The 14,989-nt window shown below is 51.6% G+C and overlaps 1 protein-coding gene across 1 annotated transcript in view; it reads right to left on the bottom strand.

The window, feature by feature from the left end:
- Positions 1-5,284: 5,284 nt before the first annotated feature.
- Positions 5,285-14,989, bottom strand: part of DCLK3 (doublecortin like kinase 3) — a 30,025-nt gene continuing 20,320 nt past the window's right edge. The window contains exons 3-5 of the mRNA XM_042956901.1: positions 11,428-11,560; positions 7,959-8,126; positions 5,285-5,868 (exon numbers count right to left, since the gene is read on the bottom strand). Coding sequence (XP_042812835.1) covers positions 5,675-5,868; positions 7,959-8,126; positions 11,428-11,560 — 495 coding nt within the window. The 3' untranslated portion in view covers positions 5,285-5,674. The remainder of the gene's footprint in view (positions 5,869-7,958; positions 8,127-11,427; positions 11,561-14,989) is intronic.

The following is a 14,989-nucleotide window of genomic DNA, read 5'->3' as shown; positions in this document are numbered from 1 at the left end:
CCAAACAGGCCAGAAGTGGCAGGGAGTTAACACATCAGGAAAATGCCCCCACCAGCAAAAGACACGAGCTGGTGGTTAAAACCCCAGCTGTCTTGCCCAGGAATGGACTGATTCTGACACAATTTACACGGTGCCTCGAGGAGCCCCTAGTAGACAAGCCTCAGTTGCCCACAGCAGTCCTCAGGCATGGACACCTGCTTTCTGGACCTTTCTCCCTTCCCAGACTCCCTCCCCCACTCCCACATTTCTTGGGATGGCCTCCCATAAACTATCCATCTAAATCCTGGTTTCAGCCTCTGCTTTCGGGAACCCCATGCCCCCAGAATTTTCCCAGATGGGGTTAGCCTCCTCCTCTCCAGGCCAGAAGCCTCACCACCTGCTTGAGCTTCCCTTCACTCCACAGCACGGCCCCAGGGCTGGAGCCCAGTTACTCGCACAGGCCCTGAAAGTCTTGCTGACACACTGGAAGTAGTTCTAATCTCCCCCTTGGAAGAAGGGAAACCACAGTTGAGTCTGTAACCCCGCTCTGAGCTTGCCGGTCCCTGGATTCTATCACCCGGCCAAAGTCACCAGGGTCCACTCATCCGGGACGCCTGGACCCAGAGCCATTCTCTGCCCTGGTCCCCTGGGGTTAGCCTCAACGCGGGCAGCCAACTATCGGGGGCTCCATTCCAGGTCTGGAGGGGAAGGTCCCCCGATGCAGCTGCCCCCTGCTCTTACTAAACTGGGTGCGAGAAACTCACAGACTGTTTCCCAGGAAAGCGGGGGCTCTGAGGGGAGATGGGTGTGTGAGAAGCTTCCCGGGGACTGTTCTCGGTATCGACACATTTCAGGGAAGGGGTGTAAGCCACACAGAACCCAGTAGAAGAAAAAATGTGGTCCCACAGGGAGATATGGGAAGGCCCTGAACGGCTGTCCTGAGTTGAAGCAACGGGTCTGGACCTTTGTAATCCACAATGACCAGCCACTGGACACGAGCTGCCCCAGGGCTCACATGAGTGTAAGTGAGGAGATTTAGTTCAGCCGAGGGCAAGTCTAGAAAAGCAAGGGCTAGAGTCCAGGAGCAGGGCTCATAACGCCACACCGCATCCATCACACCGATGTTAGAATATTCGGGGGGCGGCACGTTCAGAGACTGCTCTGCCACCCGGAGCAGATGAGGGCCACAGAGTGACCTGCCTCATGATAAGCCCTAAGGAGAGGGCACAAGCCACTTGAGAGCCCCCCCCGCCCCGGGGGCTTCTGCACCAGAGGCACCTCCCTGGAAGGACCGACCATGACTGCTAAGCCACCTTGAGACCCACCATCAGCTCTCAACCAACCTGCCGGTGGGGTGGGTCTCGTGAGATGCCCCAGGTCCGGCGATACAGGGACTAGTTTCAAACGCGGCCTTTCTGCTCTCACGAAGCAGGAGTGGGAGGGGTTCGTGAAGCCTCTGGATGAGTACCTCTGTTGCGGAAACGAATCTGCCCGGAATCACTCATCCGCAGGCACTGAGGACCCAGCCTTGCAGGATCAGAGCAGAGCGGAGGCTGGGAACTAAAGCGATGGCCCTGGGGTCCATACCTGGCAGCTGGCGAGTGACATTGAGGAAGGGAGGTCACTTCTCTGAGCCACTGTCTCCCAGATGATTAAGTGGGGCTGATAACTATACCTCCCCATGCTACTGGTTTAAGGTTAGAACGAGATACTTAAAAGGCATTCACGCCAAAAGCTATAAAGTGCTGGGGCATCTGGGTGGCTCAGTCAGTTGAGCATCAACTCTTGATTTTGGCTCAGGTCATGATCTCGGGGTCGTGGGATCAAGCCCCATATCGGGCTCCATGCTGAGCATGGAGGTTACTTGGGATTCTCTCTCTCTCGCTCTCTGTCCCTCGCCCCTGCTCGTGCACATGCGTGCTCTCTCTCAAAAATGAATAAACATTAAAAAAAATGCTGAATTCAGAAGCCATGAAGTGCTACACAAATGCCGGAATAGAAAGCAGCTTCTGCGTTCCTACTTTTTGGGTATGGCCAGAGAGTAACATTCTAGCATTAAAAAACAAAAGTCATGTGGGAATCCCTAAGGGAAAAGAGGAAACCTTCATGCATCTCTGTGAGAAGGTAAAGTAATTCAAAATCAACGTGGCCATATCCTCTACACGTAAGAAGTGTAAGTATCCTCTGTGTGTAAGAAGAGAATCTCTCCCGTGTCTCTGGGCACAAGGACACGTATACACAGTGGTGAAGGCAGTGTGTTTGTAACAATAAACAACGAACAAGAAACAACCTTAGGGCCCATCAGGAGGGGAACCAAGGAGGTTCAGTGGCTAGATTCAAGAAACACTAAGGAAGTAAATTCAATGGGGATGGGCTGGATTCGAGGTGGCAGATGGAGGGATCGAGGATGATGCCAGAGTTTTGAACTTGCCCAGCAGACCCGTTCTGTGCGATAGGGAGCAACGGAGAAGGGCCAGGTGTGGGTGGGGTGATGATCACACATTCTGGCCTGGAGGAACTTGAACCTACACGTGGATGTGTCACAGGGCCGGTAGCACAGACGGTCTGAGCCGAGAAGCCTGGGCTGGAGACATCCTGGGGGAGGCAGGCAGACGATCACCTGCAGATCTACAGCCAGTGAAACTGCCAAGAGAGAGTACGGGGGCAAGGAAGAGGGTCTAGGACTGGTCTTGAAGCAACTGCAACTATATTTTTTAACAGCTTTATTGAGGTGTAAGTGACACACAATATACAGCACAAAGTGAAAAGTGCACAATGTGTTAAGTTTCGACGTGTATGCGCCCACAGACCCATCATTACATTCGAGACAACAAGCGTATCCCTCACCCCCAAAGTTACCTGGTGTTGTTCCTTGGGGACCCCTCCTCCCTCCTGTCCCCGGGCAACCCCGATCTGCTCTGTGGCTTAGTTTTCAGCTTCTAGAACTGTAGGCAGAAGGGATCACAGAGAACATAAGCTGCTTCGGTCTGGCCTCGTCCGTTCAGTCTAATCACTTTTCACGTCTTTCTTTTTGTCCGTGTTGTGGCTCGTCTCGAGAGTTCACTCCTGTTATTGCTGACCTGTAGGCACCGCATGGATGCACCATAGTGTACACATCTCCAATTTACGGACATTCAGGCTGTTTGTACGTTCGAGCTACCACCAACGTAGCACCTATGACTATTTGTGCGTAAGCCTTTGTGCGGACACACACTGTAATTTCTCTCAAAAATACCCAGAGGGGGAATGGCTGCATCACACAGTCGGCATACGATTAAAGGAACCGCCAAGTTGCTCTCCAGAGGGGGAGGACCACTGAAAACGCTCCCCTGCCCCTTACGATAGTTCCGGTTGTGCCTGGGAGGCTCAGGGTTAAGCGCGCGACTTCGGCTCAGGCCATGGGGACCTCGCAGTTCGTGAGTTCAAGCCCCGCGTCGGGCTCTGCGCTGACGGCTCGGAGCCTGCTTCAGATTCTCTGTCTCCCTCTCTCTCTCTCTGCTCCTCCCCCACATGCGCTCTCTCTCAAAATAAGTGCATATTAAAAAGAGAGAGAGAGAGAGTTCCGGTTGCTTCAAATCCTCACCAACGCTTGGTATGGTCAGTCTTTTCACTGTGGCCATTAACTTCTAGCCATTCTCATAGGTACACAGTATTATGTCATTGTGGTCTTAATTTGCGTTTTCCTGATGTTTCATGCTGATGATGAAACAGCTTTTGGCAACTGGAAGGAGGCTGAACCTGGTTCAGGAGGCCCAAAGGAGAAGACAGAGAAGCGGGTAAGAAGATCAGAGAAACGTGGCATCACAGAAGTCAACAGGAGAAATGGCTCAGAGACAGTGGTCAGGAGAACCACCTGATATCAACCGACGCTAACGCGAACTGAACGTTCTCACTTGGACTTAGCGCCTCTGGTGACCTTCCAGGAGCAACTGGGCTCCAGCTTCCAGCCTCTTTCGATGTTTGCGGAACAAGAGTCCATGTACCGAGCAGCATCCCCTCCTCAGGTGTGTGGGTCCCAGCTCGCCCTTCGGAGCCCCGTCTCCTGGGAAGCCAACCGTGGGACGGAGATGGACAGACGTTGTATCAGGGCGTGGTCTCCCCTGTCACCTCCGAGGACAGAGAGAAGCAAGCCTGGGCCAGGCGGATGCTGGGCTGGGAAGCAGTGTCACCGAAGGGCTCAGCCGATGCCCACGAGGAGCCCTGAGGCTGGGATGGCCCTTCGGCGTTGTCCCCACGGGGGTGTGGGGGCTGAGCCTTCGTCCCCTGCGTGGACCAGTCATTGGACACAGCCTGCCCCGGGAGGGAGGTGTGACGGCTGAGGGCTGCCAGCCCCACAACCTGTTGGTTCCCTTCGGTCTTCAAGGGGGTTCAGGGCGGCCTACTCAGCACCCGCAAGGCGATTCTCCTCCAAGTTGCCAGGTTCTCATGGCCCAGGCTCTTCCTTCGGTTCCCCACCCAGGATCGGAAGCCGCCTCCTGCCGTTACCGTTGCCAAATTACTTCAGAGTCTCCCGGGTGTTTTTGTAGGTTTCAATACCCGGTTGAGCGATTCCTTACACTAAACGCTCTCTCTGGCTCCTCCCGTTTTCCCGATGTGCATCCTTCACCAGATGACTCCAGCATCATTAGGGAAGGAGGGGGCAGGGGGCGAAACCCACACTTGGGGGCCGGTTCTGTGTCCCACCGGCCGAGTTACATATAACCCAGAAAGGTCCATTCGGGAAACATGAGAAGTACGTTTTGCTTTCAGCTCATGCGTATCCCGCCCCCGAGTCATCTGAAAAGCCCAGCGTTTCCACCCAGAAACCTGGACTGAAATAATCAGAGCACACGCATCCCGTGCCCTCCGTGTGTCTGCCCTGCAGGTAGGAACGTGCCTGAACTCTCTGAGCAACTTCGAGGCTGAGTGTAATCCACTGACTGCATCGCTGACATATTAATGCACTAAATGGCTCCCAGGTGATCTGAAAATGTTAACACAGTCGCAGCCTGAGTGCCTAACTTCCTGTGGAAATGACTCAGGCTCAGGTACACTCGGCTGAAAAACAGAATAAAGGGGTACTGAAGGGGCAAGAATAAATCAACGATTTCTTTTTTTTCCATTTCTCCGAAAGCACCAGAATGGATTTTTAGGACACGCTGGACAGCGAGACGAGCACATCCCAAATAAACGCGTCCTGCCAGGTAGTCAAGTGTCCGTCACAACATTTACATGTAGTCACCTCGGTCTTAGGAAGCATGTCTAAACTAGAATTCCCAGGCTCCCATCACCAGCATTAAGAAGCAAGCAGAATACAACCCACTTCTGTCAGTCAGAGCACGTTTTATTAACAGAGAAAGAGCACGATTTGCCTTGTTAACCTCGCAGGGGGAGTTCAGATCCTGGCAAGCACCACTCAGGTAGTATACCATTGACTGGGTTACGAGGAGGAGGCAAAACACAGCATTATTACCAAAAAGTCCTCACCGACGGCCTCCCCGCCCCCCACCCCCAAAATGTATTAAAGTCTCCAAATATACAAATCTAAAAATATGGTACAACATGTAGCATTAAGACTCAAGTTTGTTTTTGTAAAATACGCTTTAAAACATACGAAGCATTTCTCCCCCTCTCCCGATTCTGTCTGTCTCCTGGACTTCTAGCTCCTTCTCTGCCCTTGGGGGAGAAGGGGGCTGACCGGCACCCGAGGCGGGGGCTACAAGGCTTTCTCCGCAGACCGCCTGTGCTGGCTCCGCGCGTGCCCCTCACTGCTGGGGGGCACCTCCCTTGGTAGGGTCGCCGAGCTAGTCTTTCCCGCCGTTTCAATCCAGGGGTGCTGAAGGACCTGGTGGGCGGTGTAGCGCTGTTTGGGGTCCACCACCAGCAACCGGCTCACCAGATCTTTGGCAGCTGTTGAGGTGAGAGAAGGAGGGGGGAAAGAAGTGAATGCGGGTGCCTCCGAAACGATTCTCCCCACGCAGGAGGTAAGAGCACAAACATCCGTGTCAGCACCACGCGAGCTACGCTGTTGCCGCGCTGTCCCGCAGAACTTTCCGTGACGTTGGGAACCTTCCAGGTCTGCACTACCCACTGGGCGTCTGAAATCCGGCTAGTGAGACTGGGGAACCGAACGTTTCTTCCGTTTACCTTCAGCTACTCTACACGTAAAGTTCCGGAGCCACGTGCAGCTACGGGCTACCATGTTGGGACAGCACAGCTCTAGAGGACGACTGTTCATTTCTAGAGTCACAGGCCAGGCCCCACCCGTGATAGCCACGGCGCCCAGTGCAAGGGAACAAATGGGGGCCACCTACCATATGTCCATGGATCTTAAGTTGTGAAATCGATCGTCGGGCTGTTAAGGAAAATATGTTCAATCTCCTAGGTTGGTAAATATGCCTTCGCATTGACAAAACTGAGAAACGTGTGAAAGAAACCGGAGTAAAAAAGAGCACAAATTCAAAATGCACTTCATTTTCTGCCCAAGACCAGGAGAAAAGATTTCTCCTCCTGGGACTTGCTGGCTCTCCCTGGCCAGCTCCCTGAGCCTCCTTTTCAAACACGTGAGAACCTTTCTCGGGGGATGACCCTTGGCTCTCCATCAGCTGCTCAGCCACCAATCAGCCCCGCCTCCACACCCCTGTCCAACCACCTCTTGGGCATGGAAGCCGCAGGATTTCTCCTGCCCCACCCACTTCAAGCTCCGCCAACAAAGTGCCCTGGTACCCATCTGGCCAGCGTCACTCCGTCAAGGTCCTCAAAGGACTCAACGGCGAGCAGGTCAGGCTTAAACTGGAAATTCTCGGACTCACATGGACAGGTGTGGACCACTGGACACCTGGCCACATGTCCAAGGTCTCTCTACCCCTCTGAACAGGCGCCCCTTGGCTCACTGTGGGGAGTGGCTGGGAAAAGAGGTCTCCCCAGTCTTGGGAGTGGGCCTGAGCCATTTGGCCAGGGGATTCTGGGGTCCTGATTAAGGGATCTAGAAGCGGGGGGAATCTGGGCTCTGGGGAGACACATGTCCTTGACTCCAGAGTCTCCTCACTCTGTGGGTCAGGTGTAACCAGAGCAGGGCCCTCTAAGGTATGGGGCTCAGGGCAGGGGCCACCATACCCAAATCTAAGGACACTGATGCACAGAACCTTCTAAAATGATTTTCAGCTCTTCAGTTCCCAAGTCGCCGTTGGCTTGATCAGCTCAAGACCCTCACTCCACCATTTTTTCAGGAAAAAATGAAGCTTTCTCCTTCCCTCATCTCCCAACCCCAAGTAAGGAGACTGAGGCTGGGGGTGAGGGCAGTTTGATAACTAATCTTAGATGATGTGGAGGAAAATCGAGGCAAAGTAAAGTTATCACTGCTACGTTTTAAGCTAAAGACTCAAAGACTCAAACTCCCTGAATGTCTAGTTCCCAATTCTACAAGGGCGCTGGGCGATACCAACCAATCAGTAGCAAAAAGGGGGAAAGTTGCATTTGAAAGGGCCAAAAAGACCCCGCGTGCTTCTGCTCTGCTGAAAGTAGCTGAGGCCTTCACGCCCTACGTGCCAGAGCCCCTGTGTCCCACGTATACCCCTCCAGGACCCCCGGCTGTTCACGAGCGAGATATGCACTCCTAGTCTGTTCAACTCACAGCACGTCTATATACGAGAGGACTTGGATCTTTCCAAATGAGGGATCTGCGTTGTCAACATTCTTCCGTTCTAAGGGTCCTCCGTTGCCTTAAGAAAAAGTATCTAGTGACTGCAACCAGCGGTCAAACTTTTTCCCTGAACCTAAAGCAAGTCATGTTTTCAGAGTGCCACACAAAGAAATCTTCAGGAAGCTTCCAGGAGACAAAGGAGGAGGCACCTGTCAACGGCCCGCGGCTGTGCCCAGTTCTGTAGTGGGCCCTCTGCGCGTCTCATTCCACACCTAAAACCTGCTTTGCGGTCAGAACCCAGGACAGGCTCCAGCTCCCACGTCCCCTCTCCTCCTGCTCGGGGAAGCCCCAATCTCACCGTCAGAAATATTGTCCCAGTAAGGGGCCAGGAACTCGAAGCGGCCCAGCTGGATGATGTTGAAGAGTTCGTCCTGGTCCCGCTCCGGGCTGCGGAAGGGGGGGAAGCCACACAGAAGGATGTAGAGGATCACGCCCGCGGCCCACATGTCCACTTCCAGCCCGTAACCTGTGCGACAGGCAGAGACACAAGCGAAACGGAGGCCAGGCTGGGTCAGATGTGAGGGGAGAAAGAGTGGAGAACTGGGGTTTCAAGGTCACAGAGACCTCAGCTTTCGATAAGCACCAGCCACGTCTAAACAGGAGGGTCGGCTTTGCTACCAGCTTCTATAAACACGGGTCTGCACCTCTGGTACTCAACGTTTGGTCCTCGGACAACCAGCAGTTTGTGATGTTTTATTACCGGTCTGTGATAAAGATCGGCACAGAAATTGAAAATAATTGGAAACTCAGAGCAATTTGGCACGACTGTGATGTCCAACCGCATGATCGAGGACACATCTCCATGAAGAGAGTATAGACATCAGAGTTCGGGGGTTGTCGAACACACGTGGTAACTCGCATGTGGCACGAGCATTGATCTAGTCACCCTGTAGCAGGGTCCCCATTCTATTAGAAAAGTTAAAACCTTCACCAGAGATGTTTCGAGAAGGCTTGGTCTGCACCAGCAGCCTCTGCGTCCTAGGCATTCATCGTCTCCTCACAGTTAAAAAGTACTTTTACTGGGGCGCCTGGGTGGCTCAGTCAGTTAAGCATCCAACTTGGCACAGGTCAGGATCTCACGGTTCGTGAGTTCGAGCCCCGTGTCGGGCTCTGTGCTGACAGCTCGGAGCCTGCAGCCTGCTTCGGATTCTGGGTCTCCCTCTCTCTCTGCTCCTCCCCAACTCACACTGTCTCTCTCTCTCTCTCTCTCTCTCAAAAATAAACATTAGGAAAAAATTTAATATGTATTAATATAAATTTTTTTACTGACTCTCTTCTATGATTATAAAAAGACTGACATTACTACCTGTATCTCCCATGAACACACGTTTCACACTTATATTTTCTGTAATAAAATTAAAATCACCTTGTCCATATCTTATACCTTATTTCACACACTTAATAGATCATGGTATTTCCCATATAGGAATTTCCCATAAAGAACATTTAAAAATCTTTAAGGAATATGATTTCTAAGAGCTGTTAGTATTCCCTTGATATAATAAATCCTCTCTGATGTAATGTACGTGTTCCCTAATTTTTTTACACTGTAAGTAATTCTGTGGCGAACATCCTTACCTATTAAATATTTATGCACCTCTCTTAGTATATGCTTGAAATAACTTTCTGCAAACTAAATGCGCAAAGAAATAAACAATAACGGTTTTTGCTAGAACTGCCCAATCGTCGTCACAACACTCCGTAAACAGCAGTATATACATCTGCAAACACTTTGCAACTTTTTACCTTTGGAAAAGGAAAACTGTCGGCAGCTGTAGGTTGGAAGTTATTCCAAATTAATAATTCTTATGAATTCATTATTAAGCCCCAGAGCAATGTTGTCAAGACAAATCAGCAGAAAATTATTAGAGAAACAAATCATTCCTGACCTCTTTCTGGCCCACTTCACTGGTCTTTTCTCAGTTCTGTTCTAGAATTCCTGCTCAGGAGGGTCTGGTTCGGCTCAGCCTCCCATCTTGAAATCTGCCCCCCGCCCCCCCACCGGCCTCCATGACATAGTACTTTCCTCTTCCTCTTCCTGCCTCCACTGCCTTGTCCCCCGCTAACCCATCCTTCTCTCGCTCATCCCCCAACTCCTGGCCTCCCTCCAGACTCTTCCCCCAGATGCCCTTGCTGGTACCATGAGGGGCTCGTTACCTCGCCCACTCGGACTGCCATTCCTGAGTCGAGGAGTCTCAAAAAGGCACGGTCAGCCCAGGACTTGACCTCCCCGCCAAGTGGACAACCCCAGTGTCCGTTCTCACATCGCTACCAAGTCGGTGCATTTAAAATTTTAACCTATCCACCCCCATCTCCCCAGGCAGCTTTCTTTCTAACACCTGATCTTAGCTGGTACCAGCACCAATGCCGAGGTTTCCCTAAGCGTCCAGGCAGACTATCCGCTTCCCTTCTTCTCTTACCCAGCTCATCGACACCTCCGCTCACATTGTCTCTTCTGCTCAGCATTCTCCTGTCTGTCTCCACACCGCCATGGCTACTCTGCTTGGCCACGCGGAGTCCAAATTCCTCTCCTCAGCCTCCCCGCTTGTGGAGACCCCAGGCTCCACCCCATTAAGCCAACCGAACTTCCCTTTGCAACACTGAGAAGACCAGTCTTCCTAATGTCCCTACCACCAATCCCCATGCACATTCCCATCTCCTTGTCTTACCTTTTCCCCATGCTGCTGCTGGGAAACTCTCTCCTCCCCACCGACCTCACAACCCATCCAAAGTTTCCCCATCTTCCCCACCAGCCCCACAGCCCATCCAGAGTTTCCCCATCTTCCCCACCAGTCCCACAACCTGTCCAGAGTCTCCCCATCTCCCCCACCGGCCCCACAACCCGTCCAGAGTCTCCCCATCTTCCCCACCAGCCCCACAACCCATCCAGAGTCTCCCCATCTTCCCCACCGGTCCCACAACCCGTCCAGAGTCTCCCCATCTCCCCCACCGGCCCCACAACCCGTCCAGAGTCTCTCCATCTTCCCCACCGACCCCACAACCCATCCAGAGTCTCCCCATCTTCCCCACCGACCCCACAACCCATCCAGAGTCTCCCCATCTTCCCCACCGACCCCACAACCCATCCAGAGTTTCCCCATCTTCCGCACTGACCCCACAACCCATCCCGAGCTTTCCCATCTTATATACGGGGCCTAAATGGATCTCTCTGAAAGTGCCATGGGGGCTAAATGGTCATTCACGTATTTGGAGCCATATAATAATAATAACAGTCTCCTCTTATACACTTTACAGAATGTGTCACTAAAACCGTTCACTGGATCTTCATACTGTATATACAAACCGGTAATAAATATTACTCACGGGGTTTGAAATGGGACACCTTGTTCCTTAAAATGCAAGGTTGGTGGAGAAATTTGTAAGCTGCTTACCATAAGAACCACTTCAATTTTCTCCCATTAGAGATATCCTGGGGCCAGTGGCATAAGTGGCCTTGCTCGCTTGAGTTCCCCAGCCAATTTTCCATCATTTCACGATCCTGACAACACACACACACACACACACACACACACACACACACACACGAATCCCTCCTCTACGAGGGCTGCCCCGATGAGGAAAAAGTCCACGTGCTCTGGTCAAGATCAGCTTCAAATATTCCCGTTAAAATCCAAGTGCCAGCTGGGTGCCAACACGCTGAGATTTTCGACTGCTCCGTATTGAAAAGTGGAAAATATGAAATATTAAAAATAAAACATTTGTTGGTAAGGGAGCTAGCATCCCACGGAGCAATGCATAACACCTACCTTTCTCAGAGAGAATTTCAGGAGCTACATACGTCGGGGTCCCACACACAGTGAATATAGGTCTCACTACATGCTTTGCAAGGCCAAAATCAGCCAGTTTCAAGGTGGTAGATTTGTCCTCATTTCGCTGAACCTGTCAGAACACAAAACCCCAAATCACCAAAACTGTGATGAGAGCGAAGAAGGAAAGTGAACGAGACAACAACCGTGCAAGATCAGGATAAGCAAACAATAAACCTAGAGGAGCTCATCGTTGATAAGCCCAACCTGACTGCAGTGACAGGTGCTCGCTCACCTTTTCAACTAAGAAACGAAGGAGTTAGATTCCCCGTGCTGTCCAACAGGGCAGTACCATATTGCCACAGATGGCTATTAAAATCAAATCAAATTGAAAATATAGTGTCTCAGATGCACTGGCCACCTTTCAAGTGCTCAAGAGCCACGGATGGTTAATGGCTACCATATTGAACGGTGCAAATACAGAGCGAACATTTCCATCATCACAGAAACTTCCATTGGGCACCACTGAGTTGGCACAAGGATCAATGATTTTTTGAGCACCGACTAGCTTTAGGGAGGACTAGAGAATTCCTGGCGGGTAATGCAGAGTCTGGGCAGAAGAAAAAAAGAAAGGGAAAGAAGTAAGAATTGGAAGGAGAGAAGTAGACAAGCAGTGGAACAGGCTAAGTACAGGCCCTAATTTGGGGGCAGCGGGAGGCGTCAAGGACCAAACAGACCCGGAGTCTTCAATTCCGAATCCCAGACTTGCCGCTGGATGGTCGTGGACTGATTTCTTTACTAATCAAAGCCTCTGTTTTCTCATTTGTTTAAAAAGAAGGGGGGGTGCTGATCGTTTTCAGCAAGAAGGCTTATGTCAGGAGTTCCATTCGGTGTCCATAATCTACCTTGCAAAGTTCTCATCTAGAGTAACCAACGGTCCCAAGCTGCCGGGGGCTGAAGGGTCCCCAGGATGTTAAAACTGGGACAGCCTCGGGCAAATCAGGATGAGGTGGTTGTCCTTGTCTGCACGTAATACAGAATTAATGCTACTGAACTGTGATTTATTCCTGCGTATGTGAACTGATACACTGGGCTCTGTTAACGTTTTTCCCGAAGGCAAAAGAAGTCAGCTCTGATTCTTCCTTGAGACCCCATTTCCATCGGGTTTTAGAGACGGGCAGAATCAGTCATTTTGAGAACACGGAAAAGACGGCCACCCTCACCACTTTGAAATGAGTGCGGAGAACCGCTGCCCTCCTCTGTCCTCGTCAAAGGGGATCCCGCCTGAGTCTCCCTCTTTCAAACAAATCCTGGTGACTGGCTTTCTGATGGCTTGGTAAACCAATTCCCACCGCCAGGTCAATGAGTCCTGTCCTCCTTCACCCTCAAGGTCATATGCGTGCTAGATGATGTGTTAGGAAGAGGCGGGGCTTCACCTAGAAGAAATGAATCTCAACAGGTGAGCATAGCCGGTGTTTGGACCTCCCCGCAGGACCGGATAAAGGTACAGACGTCGTGTGAGGGGGCAAAGCTAGCCTATCTCGCAGCAAGTAAACGATGCATTGGTTCCCTCCATGCTATGGAGGCCGTTTTCCACTTTGCGGAAGGGTTAAATCGGGCACATCAAAACTCCAACCTTCTTCCATACGTGCTGGTACCCAAATAAGCAATGCAGAAAGGCAGCCCGCAGCAGGTTTGTTCGACAAACACATCAGACAATGTTAAGACTCAAGCGGTTGCCTTCCCCATAGGAGTCTCACCTCGACGAAGTCCCAGGCCACGAAGAAATAAAGGCACAAGCCAAAGGGTCCCCACAGCCCCTCATTCCCAGGAGGTGGGGAGCGAAGCACGCCTGGGCGATACCTGCCTGCTTCCCACTCTTCCGGCTGACGCGGCTCGGGGCCCCGCATGGGCCCCGCTCTGGGGCTCCCCCGGCCGCCTGTCCCTGCACACCTGGAAGACGCTGCTTCCACCTCAGGCCGGTGTTCCGAGCCCCTTTAGCAGCCTTGCCAGCCAGCGATCACTCTGACCTCATTTTGTCACGGCAAGAAGGCCGCACGGCCTCAACCGGGGAGCTTTGAAGGGCGGATTCTGCGAGCGTGGTATCTTTTCCTCCGGCCTTGTCTGCCTCTTGGGAAAGGTGCCAGCAGCCCGCACAACCACATCCTGCCTGGCGCCCTGCCCCCCAATAGAAAGGACAATACTTGGGGCCGTCAAGGTCTCAGGCCCAAAGGAGAATTCATCCATAAGAGGGAAGAGAGAATAGTGGAGTCTTGAAAAACAAATGGAAGAAGTCCAGCTCTGACAAAGAGTAGAATGGTCGCCAGGGACCAGGGCGGGGGTGGGGGGGGTGGGGGTGGGGGGGCTGGGGCACCGGGAAAGGTGGTCCAAGGGTACCAACGTTCAGTCATAAGAGGAATATACTCTGGGGGCGCTGGGTGGCTCAGTCGGGTAAGTGTCTGACTCTTGATTTCGGCCCAGGTCACGATCTCACGGTTTGTGAGTTCGAGCCCCGAGTCAACTCAGAGCCTGCTTGGGATTCTCTCTCTCTGCCCCTCCCCTGCTTGTTCTCTCCCTCTCTCTCTTTCTCTCTCTCTCTCTCTGTCTCTCAGAATGAATAAACAAACTTAAAAAAAAAGTTGAATATGTTCTGGGAATCCAATGTACAGGATGGTGACTGTGGGTAATAATTCCATATCATGTACTTGAAATTTGCTAATAAACATCCTTACCAAAAACAAAACAAAACAAAACAAAAGGTAAGTCTATGAGGTGATGAATGTGGGAATTAACTGGATTGTGGGAATCCTTCCACAATGTATACACGCATCAGATCATCACGTTGAATACTTTAAGAATATTACTATTTTATTTGTCAATTATACCTCAATTAAGCTGGGGGGAGAAATTAATGCATAGTTTTAATTAAAGCATAAGTTTTATTAAATATAAGATTATATACACTTATATTTTGGGGTTTTTTTCCCAAGGCAAGTTCTCAATAAAACTTTCATTTTCCACTTAAAAAACAAATTAAAGGGCCACCTGGGTGGCTCAGTCAGTTGAGCTTCCAACTCTTGATTTTTGACTCAGGTCATGATCCCAGGGTCGTGGGATCGAGCCCTGTGTTCAGCTCTGCACTGAGTTGTGGAGCCTGCTTGCAATTCTCCTTCTCTCTCTCTCTCTCTCTCTCTCTCTCTCTCTCCCCCTCCCCCTGCCCCTGCTCACATGCATGCATTCTCTCTCTCTCTCTCTCTCTCTCTCTCTCTCAAATTAAAAACAAAACAAAACAAAATTTATGGCCCCTATTGCTGTCTTGAAACCCAGATAGCCAGCCAGTGTTCTGGGGATCTTGGTCACACAGCAGAAATGCCCCAGGGACACAGCCCCTAGAGGCACCCTTCCTGGACCCAGCGCCATCTAAGGGGTCCATGGCAAAAGCCCTTTTTTGTAACAACTTGGTAAAATTCAGAGTTGAGAGACTAGCTCTGCCCCCTCCTGGCAGAGGTGTGCCTCTGGTCCCCTTGCTTCTTGGTTCTGCGGGGCGATGGCGGGCAGGGGG

Source organism: Panthera tigris, chromosome C2, assembly GCF_018350195.1.
Source record: "Panthera tigris isolate Pti1 chromosome C2, P.tigris_Pti1_mat1.1, whole genome shotgun sequence".
Lineage (NCBI taxonomy): Eukaryota > Metazoa > Chordata > Mammalia > Carnivora > Felidae > Panthera > Panthera tigris.
Note: the sequence above shows the minus strand (reverse complement) of the source record. Positions and strands in the feature narration are given on the sequence as shown.